Source organism: Odontesthes bonariensis, chromosome 1 (assembly GCF_027942865.1).
Source record: "Odontesthes bonariensis isolate fOdoBon6 chromosome 1, fOdoBon6.hap1, whole genome shotgun sequence".
NCBI lineage: Eukaryota > Metazoa > Chordata > Actinopteri > Atheriniformes > Atherinopsidae > Odontesthes > Odontesthes bonariensis.
In genome coordinates, this window is record NC_134506.1 from 29006637 (window position 1) to 29026722 (window position 20086).

At 40.1% G+C, this 20086-nt stretch overlaps 1 protein-coding gene across 1 annotated transcript in view; it reads left to right on the plus strand.

The window, feature by feature from the left end:
• ush2a (Usher syndrome 2A (autosomal recessive, mild)) overlaps positions 1-20086 on the plus strand; it is a 222274-nt gene that overhangs the window by 182797 nt on the left and 19391 nt on the right. Inside the window, exons 67-73 of the mRNA XM_075463126.1 lie at positions 422-529; positions 1790-1973; positions 5841-5998; positions 8771-8929; positions 9334-9496; positions 12078-12295; positions 12367-12503. Coding sequence (XP_075319241.1) covers positions 422-529; positions 1790-1973; positions 5841-5998; positions 8771-8929; positions 9334-9496; positions 12078-12295; positions 12367-12503 — 1127 coding nt within the window. The remainder of the gene's footprint in view (positions 1-421; positions 530-1789; positions 1974-5840; positions 5999-8770; positions 8930-9333; positions 9497-12077; positions 12296-12366; positions 12504-20086) is intronic.

Sequence of the window (20086 nt, forward strand, 5' to 3'; positions counted from 1 at the left end):
AAGCTGATGACATTACAGTGTTGGACCAGTCCTATCCCATGTCAGTTCCACAGATGCCCATCTTTACGTTGTTTCATTATTGAGTTATGGCATGCATAATTTAACACCGACAGATATGGATCCATCCATTGAGAGTGTGGAAAGAGCAGAAGAGGGAGGGAGAAAGCCAGGGCAAGCTTTCCTTTTTTTTTGTCATACCTAATACTTTTCTGCCTATTTTTCAGTTCAAGGTTTCTATTCCCATCCTCTACCCCTGATACTTTATATCCCCCTGTTCACTTCCTTTTTAGGAAAGCTCATAGGTACACGTTATCGGTAAGGTGAAATATGTGTGCTATATTGTGCATGTTTTATACATCAGAGGTTAATCCCCTTTTGTTTTTGTTTTAAATTCATGTTCATATATATCTGTGTGCTACAGGTTTGCAGCCGTACACAAACTACAGTTTTGTGCTGGTGGCCTGTTCAGCTGTTGGGTGTGGAGCCAGCGAGCCGTCCAAAGGGCGCACCCTGGAAGCCACACCTGCTGGTATGTGCTCACACACACATTCACCAAAATATATACACACACTTTCAGATGCTGGAAATCCTGCTGAATCTCCATACTTTTATTGAACATAAACATGTTTAGATTTTGTGTATTTTTTTTTTTTTAATGAAAATTGGTTTTTACCTGTTACAAATATCTTTCTAAGAAATGTGAAACTCATCTCAAAAATGGAATGATCAGATATTAATGATTAATCTATGTCAGGATACTTTTTTTTGTTGATGTTGATTGAACCTAACTATGTTACAATGTTCTAAATGTATGCCTGAATATTAGAATTTGATTGGCTTCTTCTTTTATTTGAATAAACCCTGTAATACAACAAAGTTTCTCACAGTTTGTAACATCTTGTCTGTCCTCGTTCTTCCTTTTCTCCTCCTCTGACACACATTTCCCTTCTCTGCTCCCTCACTTTCCCTACGTTGCATCTTTCTTCCACTCACCTTTCTCTCCCTCTCATCTTCCTTACAGAACGACACTTTTTTTATAATGAACTTGAATTTGAATTTGATCTTTCCTTTCTGCATCCACATCTCTTTTCTCGTCTTTGTTTAATTGTTGCATCTATTTTGATCTATTTTTATTTTTCCTGTCCTCTTCATTCTTCCTTTTTAATCCTTTTCCTTCTCTTCTCTAAACCAAAAGTACATACTGTCTCGTACTGATTTCTTCTCTTTTAAAAGTTAATGTAAATTTAATACTACATATTAGCCTTACATAACCCTTTATCTATTGCAACATTTGTGGGATTTTTGCATGTTTGATTCATTTTTTTTATTTTTGGTTCTCTTTTAAGCTCCTCTTCCTTCTCATCACTGAACTTGTCCTTATGGTTCAATGTCTCTACATATCTGGTCTTAAACATGTTAATTTGTATAGTTAGTATTAACTTCTTTACTTTATACTTGTTTGGTATGTCGATAAACTGATTAGACTCCTGCTGCAAAACTAAAAATTTTCAGGGTTTTAAACAATTTTCAATGTTAAAATTTTTCTTATTCGTTTCACTTTCTACGTAACTAAAGAGAGTTGATTTTTATCCTGTTCATTTAAGAAAAAAAATGTTTTATTGTGACACGATTTTCAGTGAGGCCATTTCCACACACAAAGGGTTGCTCTGTGCTTTTCAGGCAACACCAGTTTGTTTAAAGTAATAGGGGACTGCTTATTAATAAAGAGGCAATTGATTCAAGTAACATTACTAATTTCCTCTTCTTCTTTCCTTCCACTTTACTTCAGGCGTGTGGCCAAGGCCGAGACACTTGATAAGAAACACATCTGCCGTGGAACTGTACTGGGATCCGCCATCTCAGCCTAATGGACTCATCTTCCAGTACAGGCTGATCAGAGACGACCTCACTGTTTTTACTGGAGACCAACGTCACCAGAATTATACCGACACTGGACTCCTTCCAAATCACAGGTAGAGAGTAAGCATTTGCCCACATTCCCACACAAAGACAAACGGGCTCAAAGTGTGCAGTAATAAAAGGAGTTCTCTTGTAGTTCATAGTCATCACGTTAATGTCTAATTTTCCCATTTGTAGGTGTTTTTTTTAATGTTTATGTTGGGGTCACCCTGTTTTCAAGCATCTCTATCGGCCTATCCACATCTGTCTCTGGGCTGCACTCTGTACATGTCTGTTTGTGTCATTTAATGAGCAAATATTTGGCTGAATGACAGATGCAAACATTACTGTGCACGCAAATTAAAATCCTGAATCAGATCTGGCTTTTGCTTACAGACAGCAGTGGAGCGTAGATTTTATTTATGTTTATTTTCATTTAACCTTTATTAATCTGTGCCTTTTTTCCAAAATGAATTTTCTGTTTTAATTATGGAATTGTTAAATGGTTCCCGCTCTCCTCCTCCTCTTTCTGTCTCTCCGAGGCTTTCTCCCTCCCGAGACAATTCCTTTTTACCCCAAATAGAATTCCTGGGATAACACCCCACAGTGCTCCAATCTCCTCCATGTGAGTGAAAAAGAAAGGAAGGAATGAGATAGGGCTGTATGTGTGTGTGACGTTTAATTTTCCCTAATTCCAGATAGTCTGCCAGAAGGCATTCCTGTCCGGACCCTTCGCTTCTCATCACTTGTCCTACCTCCTATTCGCCTCTTCTTTCCTCTCGCCCTCCCAGCCCGCCTATCCCTTCCCTCTTACCTCATTCTCTTCCTCTTTCCCTTCTTTTCCCAATTTAGCCCTGCGCCAAGAATTACACAGGGAGCACCGGCCCCATTATCCAGGCAGACTTGTGCGTGCGTGTCCGAGCGTGCACCCTAGCATTCCTTTGTGTGTGTGCGTGTGTCCGTGCGTGAGACTGCTCAAAGTGGCCATTGATTATTTATGACAATGTTGATTAGCTGTCACTTTGCTTCAGCAGCCCAGGAAGTGTCTAAGATGACGAGAGAATTAACCTATTCCCTCTGGCTGGCCCCGCAGGACAGAAACACACATGCACACACGTACACACAAAACCACATTCACGACCAAACAGATGCAAATGCCCCACTTACCGATTACCTAATACACACACACAATTTTACTTTTGATATCCCTAGGCGGTGTTTACGTTTAAGTAAATATCTTCCGGTGATGAAGTGTTGAACTTCATTCTCCCTCTGAAACCGTATGCCATGATACAATTCTTCCTCTCCATCACACTCAGCCTCTTCTTCACCCCCCCCCCCCCCAAATCATTTCTGTGCCTCTCTCTTTCTCTTCTCTCCTTGACGTTGTTGGAGTGTCTCAGTGATGCACGTTTATTTAGGTTTTTCTCTACTCGTCTCCACATGTGTGTCTCTGTAAGAGTAACATATGAGTATTTTTTATACGTTTCCGTGAGTGTGTTCTAACCCAGTGTCGAGGCACTAATGGCCTCCTGTTTAAAACGCTCAGCACATGAACAGTAACCCAACATCACCACCTATTAATGCATGTGTGCTGGAGTTTATAGCAAATTAAAGGCTTTTAATGTTAAATGGTGGCCCACTTACACAGTTAATGTAGGCTTTAGCACCAACCAGCCACATGCTCTTAAAAGGAAAATCTATCTTATGATGTCATGAGCAAGAGAGGTGGAGAGCAGGTCGAGAGAGGCGGCGAGACATATGAAACGGAGATGCTAGAGACAAAGAAGGAGGAAGAAAAGGACCTGAAGTTATTGTTTTAGCATGCACACAGACACATATACTCTGAGATTATTCCATTGAAGTCTCACAGCAATTTGCACGAGATGGTATTTTCTTTGTCTTTTCCAGAGATTCTTTTAGAACAATTTAAACTTTATATTTTCCACTTTATTTGTAACTCTTATTGTCTGTGGATGTTCTTGTCGGAAAACGACAGTCCCTGCACTTCAAGGACAGGTGATGCGGTACACAGAGCGGTGGCTGTAGCTCGGGAGATGGAGTGCTTTTAATCCAATATGAAAGTCTGCTGGTTTGATTCACATTCCCCCCAGTTTATATCTCAAAGTATTCCTGGTTAAGATACTGAACCCCGCATCGCCCTCTAATGTGTTCCTCATTTTTAAGTTACTCATATAAGGTTCTGCTAAATAAATCTTTGTAACCTACATTGCACTGATTTAAAAGTGTAGTCGCTACAAGTGACATGAACGGGACTGCTTAATGAAGTTCTGGACATTTTATTTTATTTGGACTTCATCAGCACTAAAAGTAGAGAACGACACAGTGGAATTATGCTCACTATGGAGGCATAAGAGATTTGAACTATCCCAAAGGGTTGTTTTTTTTTATTTTGTTTTGTTTTTGGGTTTTTTTGTTCATATGAAAATTCACGTGAGAACTTTTAATAAGATAATAAGACGGTCCTAAAGATCTGCTTGAAACAGGTTTGTAGTCAAGAATTTTTAAGCTTAGCCCTCTGAGCTAAATATGATTGTTTTTTGTTATCATTTTTAAGCCTCATCAGCTGCTGTTTATTCTCTTGATTGAGTTAAGTTTGTGCTGAGCATCCACAGAGCCCTAAACTAACTAAAACAGTTGTTGTTGAGTTTAATTAATATTTTCTACCTGAATTAAGAATGAACTATTTTCAAAATTCAATTAAATTTATTTCCTTTCTTTTCTTGCAATCAAGTTTTGCTTTGTTAAACCATGTTGTTGATATAAACTAATAAAATGTTACATTGTCTTTTAGTTTTTTGTTTGTTTTTGAACTAACTGCATTGTTCTGCACATTTGTTCTTTCATCTTGTATCTTAACTTCTCTGGTTTTATTCTTATTTCATTGTCTTTGTGTGAGGAGAGACGAGCAAAGGAAGAATCTCATTGCATGGTGGAAACCGCAGTGATTGTAATAAGTCTATGACAATAAATATATTCTTGAAAGCTTGAACACTGATTTTTATAAAACGGCAATCTTTCGGTAACTTTTAGTGGCTTTAATATCAGATCCAGTGCTTGCAGGTATTTATAATATGTTAACTTCAATGTTGTAAATGTAATGGAGTCAGTACAACACCTGGGCCATAAATTGCCCTTATCAATACTCTGAGTACCCCTAAGAACCCTCTGCATGTTAAGTTTTTATTCAGCATTTTCTAATAGATGATCATTTCACTTCATAATTGAAGTCATCACCAGTTTTTAGAGTGTGCGTTGATAAAGTGAGCCACGCAACAAATTCAGCAGCGACAGCTGAGCTTAATATTTTCCTCTGGGTTTCGTGGGTGTAAAGAACAAAGTTCCATCTGATCCATTATAAGGTAACAAATGAGTAAGAAAGTATCACAAAAATATAATTTTTGCTCATAGGGCCATCAAATATGTCTATTTAAAGGCAATCCGTGGCCAGAACTGGGAGGGTTAGGTGAGCTCCCATCAGAGGGCCCCAAGTTGTTTCTGGCTCTAATTTTCTTGTGAAAAAAGCTCTACATCGCTGAAGTACAGTTTACAAACCACACTGGATCTTTTTTTTTATCACAATGATAGATAGATGATGATTTATTTGATCAGCATTCAGTTGCAATGGATGGAAGAAAAACAAGTGGAAATAAAAAATGGTGCTCGGGGAGAATCAGATGAGTGTCAGTAATTGTGATATATGAAGAGTGCATATGTGACAGAACACTGAAATAGATACATTTTCTGGTTGGGCATTAAATTATATGAAAGTGATGAGAAACAATTGAACTTACAAGTGTTGTTTGTTTTGCCTCTTTTATATGATCCTTTTTGATATTCTCGCCTTTTCCTTTTTACCTCTCATTTCAGACAAACACTTTCCTGTTCCTCACCTCTCTGTCCTCTCTGTATCTCTGCAGGTACTTGTATCAGCTGGAGGCTAGCACAGAGGGCGGGACCGGTGTGAGTGACAAATATGCTATACAAACACCAGTCTCTTGCCCCACTGGGATCCCACCTCCCCACAATGTGACGGTGTCAGGCCCCTTTTCCATCTCGCTTGCCTGGTCCCCTCCTGGTGAGTTGCGATCTATATGATAAGACATATGGATGAAAGGAGGGTTGGGTTTGAAGTCTATTCATTTTGGGAAGATGTAACAGATTTGTTTTGCTTTAAAAAAGTGTTGAAATGTATTTCAAATTCGTTTTAGAATCCAGACATGAAAGGCAAAGCTTAAATAATTAAAACAGTTTCTCTTTTGATGGGTTTTAATCATCATAGAAACTATTTCTGTGTTGACAGACATTTAGTGGATTGTTAAAAGCAAACAAAGAGAGAGGGGTCAGGCTGAAACAAAAGCCCTGAGTAGTTTTCTATTCACCCCCTGGCCTCTCAAGACCTCAACAAATACACAGGCATGCATGAGCATTCACTTGGGGCTGAGTTTCATGCTTATGGGGCAGTGATTGTCTGCCCTAACCCATCTATCATTGACTATTACTCTCTGATTAGGCTGATTTCCCATCTCAGAAACCGCTTAAAAGGCCAACTAGCAAAGACACTTCAGTTTGTTGTGTTGTGTGTGTCTCTTTGGTTTCTTTATATTTGTGTCAGTGTTTATCTATGCATTTTCATACATGTGTATTTGAGTGTGTGTATTTGTGTGCGTGCGTGTGCATCATTGTGAGATATTTCCATAGGCAGGCCTATTCTATCGTCATTATGGGTTGATTTTAAAGGTGAGGAAATATCGGCTGGGTTCTCACGCTTGGTTAACTCCCTGAGCCCAGAGTCTGGAGTGTTTTCATCTTTTGTGTGTGTGTGCATGCCCGACACTGACAGTGGGACTGTTTGTGTGTATCTAAATGCATGTGTTCGTGTCTTCATATGCATGCACTAACTGCCAAAGCACTGAAGTATGGCTATTAAAAAGAAATTTACTCTGGACTCTAGAGTCCAGGATCAATTCCTTCATGGTGATGTTTGTGTGTAGCCGTCTGTGCATTGATGTGTGTGTATGAGAGAGACAGAGAATGCGTTATACGTATGACTTTTGTTGTGTACAAACGTGCAGGTGTGCATTTATAATTATGAGCATCATGTGTGTGACATGGCAGAAAAAGTCACTGGTTGTAAATGATAGAACTTAAATTTCACAGTGACGATTAAATGTCTGTGGCATTACCACGCCTGTGTGTGTTCATACGTAAATACCGCTCAGTGTGTGTATGGCTTATGTGAAGGTGCAGCCAAAGTGTGTCCATTAAAAAGCTCCATGTGCAGAAGTCACAGGTGTGTGTGTAGGTGCATGTGTGCATATGTGAGTTGGGGGTGAATAATTGAAGTCTTTCATTTGTCTGGTAATCAGTTCGTTCTCGAGATATCTAGAGTTCATGAATGTTGAATAACCCATCACAATACAGTTGGCCTGAATTATGGAAAAACCTCCGGTGAGAATATTAACAAAGTCTGGGGGTGTGTGTGTCTGTGTAGGGGTGTTTGTACATATACATTTGTGAGTATTCGTGTGGTTGTGGGAGCACTCTGTCAGGATTTTAAAGCCAGAATCGCTGTAATTAATAAGATTCAAACCATTAGTCAAAGTATTGAACTTATCCATACTATATACAAGTACACGTAAAGTATTATAGGCAGGTGTACTATATAAAACATACTACAAAATATATGTATGTATATATATATATATATACTTCTGTTATCATTCAATTAAATTGTGCTTTATGGTTTCCGATTTAATTATACAATATGTGCAAGAGCTTAAGTACCCTTCTACACCAGTGCACCCTTTTTCAAATAGTGCAACTTGCTAAAAATTTCTGTTGCCAACTAAGAGTTTTTCTGTATTTTCAGATGCTCTTCCCAGCAGAGGGATGTAGCAACCCCAATGCTAACAATAGGCGATCTCTTTAACCAATTTGCCTTCTTTTATATTTAGATTTTATTGTGCAAAGACCTTGTTTCCAAAATGATTCTGGCTTATCTTGATGTTTCTTTGCATAATTCCAACATTGACATTCAAGGTGAGCCATTTAAGGTTTCCTTCTAATGGATCTTCCATAGAAACCTGTGTTTTTGCATCTGTGCTACACACTTGGATAGTGAATCAATGCTCCCGTATTAGCTAAAAACTCTTCCTAACTGACTGCAATTACATGAAGATGTTTGAGTTTTTTATCTAATGCAAAGTCCAAATAGCAAGTATGCTTTGGTATCATTTTGCTTTTCAGGCATCACATAGTTTTATTTTCCAGTCTTGGTTCTTGAGTGTTAGGGTTGAGGAATCAAAGACAAATTGATTTCTGGAAATCATGTGCAACCACTTTCTAATGTCTTGAACTGCTGTACAAGACCTACTTAGAAATGTGAGCATTTTAAATGTAAAAGGGTGTCAAAAGCTTTTGCTCATCTCCAGTAAAATTTAATTTCTCTCTGTTTTTAATGCTTATAAGATACAAATTAGCAACAAGTTATACTTTGACTTATATTTCTTTTGACTTTAGAATGATGAAATTATTTTGTCCAACCTTTTGCATTCAACTGTATCTTACAAAGAATTAGCTATCGCAGCCCAATGCCTATTTAGTATAGTTGTCCTGTAATGTGGGGGTGAACGCTGTACAGAAGGCATTTGATGACACTGATGACATGATTTAAACACGTTCAACATAACCTGCCTTTACAGTTCAGTTGGTATGTATCACGCTGGTGTTTCTGTCTGAATCAAGGGAATCTGAATTATATCCTTTATCTTGTTTGACTGGGTTATAAATGTACTCCAACAAGCCACAAAACCTACGAAAGGTCATAAGTCTATGTATCATTTTACAGCTCAACTAAACAGCAGCCAGCCTGTGATCTACAGCATCCTGCTAAATCCAGGGAGTCACGGTGCCATAACGCATCATGCTGGGCGAGACTTGCACCTCTCTGTGACAGGTCTAGAGCCTTTCACCGCGTATTACGTAAGAGTGCAGGCCTGTCAGAGTGGTAAGTATTTTCCCATTTGAAAGATCATCCATCTGTAATAAAAAAAAAATTAGAAAAGTAAAGGAACAACATTTGATTAAAGCCTCCAACTGAAATGATGGAAGAAGTTACTGAGTTTGAGTACAGAAAACTAGTGCACATATCAGCACCACCAAAGACTCTAAGAGGCTCTTGAGAACAAAGGTTAGCAGGCCATTTAAATGACTAAAGTAAGCTGTAACATTAAGTAAAATGGATTTCCTTTTGCATGGTATAGCTCACATTAATTGTGAGATGGAAGACTTTATGTAACATATAGACATAAGGTCACACTTAGGGACTTTTATTTATTAGTGTAAAACAGTGAAAGTGAGCTTTGAAGGTTGTGTTGTTTTGACAAATCCTTTCTGGTTTCTTCCTTGTAGAGGGGTGTGCAGTAGGAGAGGGTGTCTACGTTCAGACTTTAGAAACTACCCCGGAAGGTCTGTTGCCCCCCACAGTAAAGGCAGCTGGACCTCACCTCATAGAAATCTTCTGGTCACCACCCTTAAAACTAAATGGACTCATCACTTCCTACCATATATACAGGTAACATACACACATAAAATACGTACACGCACATTACATATATATATATATATGTATGTATATTCTGCATTTTCCTATCTGCGACCTCTATTTTTACAATACTTTAACTATTGTCCTGTGACAAAATAAAGGAAGCACCTAAGTATTTTTGCTGCATTTTGCTGGCATGTTTTGGGTCCTCTTGTTCCCTTGTTATTCAGAGTTAATACCTTGATTCAATAAAGAAACATTTCTATCCTGTTAGGAATTCTCCCTTTTAAGATGACTTCATAACTCTGTGAGATGTAACCTTTTTCAGTGTTCATCTTGATTATTTCTGTGTGCCTGAGCAAGTCTGCAAAAGAAGGACTTTCTACTTGGAAAAGGCATTTTGTTTTTCATTTATTTAGGCTGACTCAAGTGTGTTCATGTGCTTAGAATACAAACTCAGTATTCCACAAAACAAATGGGTCAATAGTAACACATTGATCACATATCTATACTCGATGCACACATGAAATCTATATTAACTTTTACATACAGCAACAGAAGTAGTTTTGATTAAGTTTCCTCAAGCTAAAGTCTGCTTACCAATCCGTACACTGTGTGTATGAATGCACATCCATGTGTGTGTGTATTAATGCATGCTGAAGGTCGTGGTCTGCTTGTTGACCAAAGAGTGTGTGATCTGTATGCAGGGTCAGACCGGACTAAGCCCTTTAAGTCCTCAGGAAACACACATTAGCATAGCAGCACACACACACACAAATGCACATACACTCACTGACACATGTGGAATGATCAGACTCAGGCAGACAGGGACTTGGATAAAACAGGAAAATGTCTCTCTCTCATACACACACCTGAAATCCTGCGTAATCAAAGACAAATGGGCTTACTGAGACATCAGGATGCTTGCATCAGCCAGGGACACAATGTGTAAGACGTGATGCTACATTTTTTATTTCAGTTCCACAGAAAGAGTACAATTTTATTTTTCAGAGCACTAAAGTGTATTGGATTATACCAAAATCATTTTAGATAACAAAAAGCACAATTGAGGTACATTTTAAAACTATTGCAAATACACAAAATGGAACAATCAATATGTGTTAACAATGGTGCAAAAATATAGAATAGTGTTTTGGTAGCCAAACGGACAGTCCAAACTATAACCAACATGTCACTTTTTGATGTTTGGTCTGGAGTGTTTGGTGTCAAATTTCAACACTGTGTATTTGGCTGAAGTATTACTTTTCAGCATAAAGGTACGGTGATCAACAGACACATCTTGTTATAGTTGTGCAAATCAGGGATGTTTGGTTAGGTTCAGGCAACAAAACTAGTTGGTTAGGTTTAGACCATCAGGGTTTGAGGCAACCATTGCCCAAAAATTTTGGAGAAGGGTCTCAGTATTTAAACATTTGATTCTCTGTGGTTTGGGGTCATGAATAATCAGCTATGTCTCAATCCATCACTATCCACGTCTGAATATCCACTTAGCAAGGCACCAAATCGCTACAATGCTCCCCACATACGCCTCTTGTTAAAACTTATATGCTCTGGATCTGTGTTCACTGCTTCTGGTGTGTGCACTTATTTACTTGTGTGTGTTCACACTTGCAGATGGTTAAATGCAGAGGTCACATTCATGTGTGTGTAACACATTTGGTAGGTAAAGGATTCTGCTTATTTTTCTACTTCTAAAAACAACATTTCACGCCAATCACCTCAACTTAATTTGCACAACTCTCTTTTCTTTAAAAAGCTTCTTCACCATTTTAGGGTTAAAACAGTTCGACTGCCTGCAGCACTGACATTACCAACAGAAAATCTACTACTCTCTTGTTGAGGGACTTCTAATGACGTCCATTGAACTACACTGCATGTTGAAAAATGACACTTGGTGCTTCTCAAAGTTATGGATAGACACTTAATGGCTCTGTTTCTAAGCTGCCATTTCATAACATCTGCAAGTTCTTATGACATGAATGTTAAAATATTAAGGATCCTTTAAAGCACTTCATTTGGTGAAATTTCAAGGATGCCCGTTTATTCTTGGTGCTCTCAAAGCATCCGCAGTCCTTTGCACACAAGGATGAGGCAGCAAACAGAAAATGAATCAAGTTGGACACAAAAATTGCAAACATTTTTAGGTTTGTTTCATAAATCAAAATCCATTAACTTTGTAAAGTTGTTAGCATTGTGACATGTTTCATCAGAGGACAGCAAAGTGTAATATACCAGTATAAATGGCTATTGGGTAGTCAGCTTGTGGCTCTTTAACAGACCTGTCAGTTGTTCAGCTGATATGTGTGTGAAGGGTTAAACTAATAGTGGGACTGTTGCTGTGAACTACGCCCACTCGTTGGGACTGTTCCATTATTCTTTTTCCAAATACAAGGAAGTAGTCTCTCTGAGCCCAAAAGGACACAACTTAAAAGTACCCATCCTGGACTTTGAGGATCACCTCCCGAATGGTTACGCTGCACATCAAAGAGTGAATCATAGGCTCCTGACAAAGTGTCTCCATTTGAGGAGGGCTAACTGAAATAATCACAGATGAATAGCTAATCTAATCTAATCATTTATTTTACCATAGGCGTCCATTAGGAACAGAAGAAGAGCTGCTGATTTACATCTGGTCCAGTGGCCCGCTTGAGTTTGTTGATGCGAGCCCCTCCCTGCGACCCTTCAGCTACTTCCAGTACAGGGTTCGTGCCCACAACTCAAAAGGCTCAGTTCTGAGTCCGTGGGCTTTATCCCAGACCTTACAGGCGAAACCACAAGATATGGCCCCACCTGTTGTCACACCCTCCGGTAAGTTAATCAGATTTCTTTAAAAGTGGTGTGTAAAATGTTTTTGTAATGCATGCTGTGCACTTTAACAGGCGCATACTCGGTCCATCTGAAATGGAGTGAGCCAGGACAGCCAAATGGTCTGATTTCCCATTATAGACTGATTTACAAGAAGCACCAGCAGGACCCAACAATCAATGCAACTACTGTTACGGCTCTCACTGTAGAGGTAAATGCACACATGCTCACAGTGAACACAGAATGATGGGAACATAGATTAATGTATCTGTGTCTGTGAACGTAAAGGACGTACAGTACAGTCGCAATCATAACTAGAAATGCACTCAGAGAGTGCAGACCTCCGCCAACCTACCTGTGGATAGCGAGCCATGTATGGACATACGTTCCTGATGTGGGCTACTTGTTCTTTGGCGCTGTCAGCAGAAGAGGCATTCCCTTCTCCCTATTCATTATTGAACAGCAGTGTTCGCCGTTATTAATTATTATTAATATTATTATTATTATTATGTTTTGTCGGGAAGCAGTGTTCTGTCGGGAAACGGTGTTCGCCGTTCTCATTACGCTATATGCAGTTATGCACACTGGCTTGCCGTGCAAGTAAATCCGTGCACTATGCATTCTGTCTGGCTTTGGCTCTGTTTGGCTTTGGCACCTTGAGGTCGCGCCACCTTGTGGCAGGTCGCAAGATTGCAGCACGAACAGACGAACATCCAGACAAAGCAACAGACAAACTCGGGCGATCACATAACCTCCTTGGCGGAGGTAATAACATGTTGGTTTCCACTAATACAGTATGTGTTGTATGTCATATTAGCATATTTTTTTAGCACAAACTAATCAATTTTGAAACATGTCTGTAGGAACCAAATATTAGAAAATAAGGTTACATTTACAGTGATTGTATATATATATATATATATAGAGAGAGAGAGAGAGAGAGAGACAGAGAGAGAGAGAGAGAGAGAGAGAGAGAGAGTCTGTGTGTGTATATATATATGTGTTTGTATGTGTGTGTCATTGTCATTTGCAATGCATGTGAAGAAATTCAGACTCTACCTGTGGTGGTGGTGCCATCTGTTTGCCGGTGAGGGGTCTGAAGTCACACACACAACCCATGGCCTGGTATTCTCCATGGCCCTTCCCTCTATTCAGTGCCATGCTTGATGCTCTAGCACAGCAGATAACCACAGTATAAGCAAGTTCTCTCAAACCAAACTCAAACATGGGCACACGCACACACCCTGTCACACACATACATCGCACTCACACACTTATATTTCCGTTAACGCCTGTCATTCAGTCTCAATATGAGTTGGCAGCTAAGTTCACCCAAAGCTCCAATGAAGTATTTGCCAACAGTTGCTGGCATCCTCTCTGTACAGTGTATATCTGTATTAATACCTGAAACTCTGTTGTGTGATTTTACTAACTTTGGCTGTCTATTTAAAAAAAAAAAGACGAGCTATGTGGCTGCATGGCAGAAAACAGAAAAACAGTGAGAGACGGAGAAGAAAAACAAAGCAATGACATAAAGATGTTAAAAGATAACATGGAATGAAAGGCTTAAATAAAAGACGGGCAACCACACTGGAAGAACAAAGAATAGTAAAGTTTCTAAGGAAGGTAAGAAAAAGAGAACAAAATGGAATGACTAAAAAAGTAAATAATGGAAAGGGGGGAGACAGGGTGATAGATCGGGGAAGGAAAGAGAAAGAGGGACAAGAGGTAGAAGTATAGATCTATATTCTGTCCATACATGTGGCCTCTTCTCCCTCTGTGACCTTTGGCTTGTCACTCATAATTAATACAAGATGTAAATGGAGACCTTTCACCTTCTCATTGATATGGAACACTCTGTGTTTGTGTGTGTTATTGTGTGCGTGGGTGAGAGAGAGGCTCATTGACATGGCATAGACTTATTTTGGCGGCGGTCATTTGTCACAGAGTTGCCATCACCACGTGCACTACGTTGTCTAAGAACACGCGAAGAAAGCTAAGATTGGAAAAAGGTTCTCAACAATCTGGGAAAGAAAAGATGTGGATTGGTAAATGTCATGTTAACAGCTGCTGTGAAAACCTACGAGCAATCGCTTTAACAAATAGATGAAGTTCTGTATCGGAGAAAGGCTTAATTGTGTCAGTTAAGTCAGTTAAGCCAGTAAAAGTTCATGGTAACTTAATTGATTGGCAAAGGATTGCAAATAAGTTTTGATAACAAATTACAGGCTGCAAACTTCTTGATTTTCTTGAAATACACAAATCATACTCCTAGTTCTTTTTTTCTCACATCCTTTATCCTGGTTCACTCTTCCACCCTTTTCTCCCACAGAATTTCTCCGCTTTGCAGACGTATTGTTTGTGTGTGTCCATTTGGTATGTGTGTATTTGTGTGTGTATTGATCTCAGGCTGGGCTGGGAACCCTTCTCTGTGCCAGCTTGGCTGATTAATGGGGTCGTCATGGCAATCGGACGGAATGAGGGTATGAAACGCAGGCGGCCTGCCTCACTAGACCCCTACACACCACACGGCGCACACACACACACACGCACACACACACACACACACACACACACAGACAGACAGACAGACACGCTATCTCTCTTACGCACTTACAAATTCACTCTCCATTGCCTTACACTTTTTTGACAGTCATGTTATTCGCTGTCAGGTTGCTGCGGTACCCGTCCTTCTTGTCTGCTTCGTGCTTTTTGCATTTTTGGTTTTTAACTCTTTGGGCCACTTAAGATACTGATCGTTTCTCTCGCCGCTTCTTATCAAGAGTTTCATGAAGCAGTTAAAATTGCACTTTTGTGCCATGCTCGTGGATATTTCTGTCACTTTTCTTCCCCATCTTAATCAGTTCCAGATTCTTCTATCTTGTTGCTCTCTCAACTCCCTCTTATCCTCAACTCCTCTGTGTTGTATTCTCCCCTGTTTCGCAAGCCTCTTTTTACCTTGCTTACTCTTTAAACCATGACAGCTACTCTCTCCGCTATCTCCAGCCGCCTGTCCTTTCTCCCTCTATATACCATATCTACTTCTCCCCTTGTCCCCTTTCTCCTCTTTTCCATCGTTCACTGATCTGTTTCTTTTTGTCTTCCTGCTACCTCCCTCTGTCTCCTCCTTTACTCTGCTGTCCTTTCCTCCCTCCCTTGGCTCTTCCAGATGTTACACTGTGGCCCGTGGGATCGCTGGTGAAGAGAGACCGTGGGCATACGTGTGTGTGAATGTGTGCGTGTTACTCCATGTGCATACATATGTCAGAATATGGTTTCCTGTGCATGTGTGCACAGATAGCATTTTTGTTTGTGTGTGTGTATATGCAACAGTGTGCGTGTGTGCTGTATTAATACATCCCATTGATCAGAGCAGGACCCCTGACAGTCATCATCCCTGAGAACCATCTGGCCGACGCCTGACGCTCCCTCACCCAAACAGAAGCTGACACCCTATTAATCTGCTACTGCCATGCATACATACGTGTGTGTCTCTGTGTGTGAGTCAGTGAATCAGTAGCAGTACGTGGAAGACACTGCGTAAAGGGTTTTGTGTAGCATACAACGTTATTGCCATGTCTGTGTTTCTGCGTACATGTTTGTGTGTGCATGTTAGTTTGTGTATGTGCTTCAAATCCAAACCACACACACACACGTGAATGTGTACACGCACCACTCTTCCATCCGCCAACAACAGCCGGCGCTGAAGGGAGCTGAAGGGTGCTTGGAAATTAAGGTTATTACACAAATTGAGCCATATGGTCTAAATATTTCAGAGCTGAAATTTACTAGGCAATAAAAATGGCCCCTACCTCGGTAATGGTGTAAATTACAGCTTAACCACCAGCGCTAATGATGTCCTTCTGTACGCCCCGTAACCAACCGTACATGAAGGACACATTGTTTAAAAAATACCCCAGGAAAAGCAAAAGAGAGGGAGAGAGGGAGAGAGTGGAAAAGGGAAGAAGGGATGGGGATAGAGGGGGGATGATGAAACAAACAGAGGTGAGGAGGAAGTGAAAGAAGTGAAGGCGGATGAGAGAGGGAAAACTGATAAAAAGAACGAGGGAGAGTGATTGATAAAGGTGATGGAGAAACAGAGAGAGTGAAAGGGCTAGCAGCATGTTTACAATCTGTTAGTTTACCATTAAGAGCCCGTCAGAGAGCAGGGGACAGCGTGGGACAGCCGACGGACTGTGTCTTTAAGCCAATATGAGGTTTTAGGATGTGTGTGTGTGTGTGTGTCGCTTACACCTAAATGTGTGTATTTAAGCAAGCGCAGTTAAAGGGTTTAAAGGGATAGGTATGTTACTAAAGTAAGCAGTATGTTTGTCTGGAGGCACGTTGACTGATGATCTAGGTTAAATTGACTTTAACACACAGTGAAACACATTCAATGATTATCAGTACATAGTTTGGAAATACTTGAGCATGTCATTATGTCGGGACGTGTTTCAGACCAGCAAATAGGTTTGTTATCACATGTAAGGAGAGCAGTTTTGCTTGATCACCTGCATTTAAGGACTGTGATGACCTCAGAGGGCACATTTCTGTGTAAAATAAAAAAATATATAAAAAGAAGAAAAAAATGGTTGAAAATGCTAAAAATAATTTTATCTTTTTTTGTTGGGTTTCTACAATACATTAAAAAATAAGTTAGGATAGGTGTTTGTTTCCCTCTATGCTGCATCACCTTCAAAGTGTCTTTTAACACTGAAAGTATTTGGAACCTGAGGAGACCAATCCCCCTTTACCCAAGAAAGTGAAAAATTATCCCATTCTAGCTATATATGAGATTCTGCTTCACAATTCAGGACCTCCTCAGCCATGTTCCGTCTCATAATCCACCACATGCAGTGGTGCATATGGTGCATTTTGAATTCTTTTGTGGGAACAGGGTTGTAAAAGAGAGCATAAAACGTAGTAGAAGCAAGGGTGTAAGAATAACTCCTCTTGTACTTGATGAAGTTTGTGGAAAACCAATTCCATGACACTTATCTGATTTCTCATGAGAAATGCAGAGAATAGAGCCAGGAGGAAATAACCAGGTTTGCTATGAAGAAAAGTAATGAAAATCTGCCTTCCAGCCACTCTGATGTTTATCAGTTAACATCTTATAGATACTTTGGTTCATTTGTTGGATAAACAAGATATAAATTATACATTAGATTTTTTTCTTTGTATGGGGTTGCATTGTTTATGCTGGTTGCTTAGCAATCTGCGCTTGGGCGCAAACCTTTACATCTGATCTGTCCAATCTAAAAATTCTGTTTGATATCAGGAGGTGGCAACATCGCAGTGTAGACAAAACTCAGTAATGAAGCAACAAAGCTCATCTCCCAAAAAAAAAATTCTATATTGCTTCTTTTAGATATTTCCAGCAGTCTTTGGCTGTTTGTGTATACATGTGGTGCATCACGGTCTATAACTCCCCACTCTGAATAAGAATTGGATTTGTTGTTTTGCCTTTCTCTGAATTGTCACGTGGTTGTTCTAACTTCATCTTCATGTCCAACCAGTCTACTCATTTTTCCATCACTTTGCAATATTTTACAAATTTAGCCACTAAACCTATAGGCTGTGCAATTTCAGGTCAGATTGTCCTTAATCTTTTAATGTTCTTTGAAAATATTTGTGCATATTTACCATCCATTTTTGTGATACACCTGTGTGGTGCAAGTTTTATTTAGCCACGGCCCACAGAAATCGCTTAGCCATCATAGTACATTAGAGGAAGAAAAAAAATCACCCCCGATTTTTATCCTTGAAAGCTGTTGAATTCTCAGGATATGCTTTTATAATATCATGCGGTTAAATATTTATACATGATAAGTGAAATCTTTACTTGTTGCTTTTAGCCCTCTCTTCCTTTCTGCTCAGTTATCCTCTTAACATCGCCTAAATAAAGAGGAACAGGAGTGGAAGAAAGTGGATGACTGTATAGTAAGGGCGAGGCTTTGCCCTTCCTCTCAGAGACACCTTTTAACAAATGAGGGAGACAACAGAGTTAAGGGAAGACAGAAATGCTGAGCTGAGTGCGCAGAGGCTGAGGGGAGAGGGATGAGGAGGTTAAAAGAGGAGGATGAGACAGGTGAAGAGAGGAACAAGGGATTGAAGGGGAAGATAAAAAGGTTCAGATTCTGAGATTGTTTGGCCATCAGCCTATCAGACCCCTTGTTTAAACATCTCCCCCTCTGATTGGAGGGCTCTCAACATTCTACATAAACAGTCAAATAATCAGGCTGGAAAACTCCTTCTCCTTACTGCAACCCCTCTCTCTGCCTCCTCGTCTTTTTCACTGCTCCTTACTCTCTCGCTCCACGCTGCTCACCCTTCTCTCTGTCTCAACATTTCTGCCTGGGGTTTCTCAGCCTTTGTGTCAAATTACAGTTTTTATGTTACACTCATCCACCATCTTTGCCCCCTTACTTTACCTCTTCTTCCATCAGCCTCTTTCAAGTGAGTTTATATTCTACCTCCTCTCTCTATCTATCTCTCTCTCTCTCCTCTTGTTCTCTGTCTGTCTCACTCACAGTTTCCCACAGTAATGACAGGTTGTGTGTTATTGTGTCTCTGTCTGTGAAGTAGCCACACCATCCAGTGAAGTGCTCTCCACTTGTTTTAATGGGCGTTTAATGCTGCATCCGTGATATGATGGGCCTCACTTCAGAGAAAGGCTGAGAGTTTGAGTACAAAAGACTGATAGAAAAGTGTTATTCTATATCTGATCACTGAGTGAGTCTGTTAAGCTCTGGTAGGAAGAGTGTGGGGGTGTCTGCGTTCAACTGACTCCTTGTATATGTTTTGATAGTGGGCAGTATATAGTTCTGAGGAGGTCTTCCTGTCTCTCAGAACCTGGACTTGGGTGCAGCATCTTTGCATTTGGCAGTCGGCACGGTGCTCAGAATGAGTGAGGGCTTTAAAGGTGACAGTTGTGTCAATTAAAATCTGTAGTGTTCGTCAAATTCTTATAAGATTCTGGTCGGACTTCTCGCTGTTGATCTTTCTGCTAATGATTAAAATGTGCATTTTATTTAGAAAAGTTTTGTTCATGATGTCTACACAATTTCTAGTGAAATGCTTCTTTTCTTAGTTCAAATAATGATACTCTTTCTATTTTAGTAGATTTATCTTTCTAACTAGTCATTAATTCAAACTGGCAGACCAGGTACGTTATGATGGATTTTTCTCTTATAAGGTGTGGATGAACATACAGCTTGCTTATTTTCTGCAGATTTTAAGCATACCATCCCTCATTTACCATAATTTGTCCACTCAACTTTGGCCACATCATGCACGCCAATACAAACGCACACGAACATGCACAAAAAGATATACACACACCAAAAATGCTGCTCCTGGGGTCTAGAGCCGCCAAAGCCAATCATAGATGTCTGTGTGAAGTGGGCATGCCTGCTCCAAACCCCCACAGTCCTTCTCTACATCTGTGCTGGCCACAGACAAAACACATGCCTAATGGCACTCTGTGTCTGCGGGTGTGTCTCCATGGGCTTGTGTGTGTATGTGTCGCACGAATGTGTCTGTGTGTCAGGGTTTGTCTAACGCACCCTGACTAGCAGGGACACCCATGCAGGGCATTTGCAAACAGACACAGGGCAACTGTTCCAGCAGCATTGAATTAGGGATGCCCATATAAATGTGAACTCAAACACACACACACACACACACACACAAACTTGGCTTGAGAGCTTGGCATTGGGTGAGAGAGATCAGCGTGTGGTGCACTGGCTCACCTCAGAAACCTCTGAAAACAATTACTGCTCTCACAGGGCT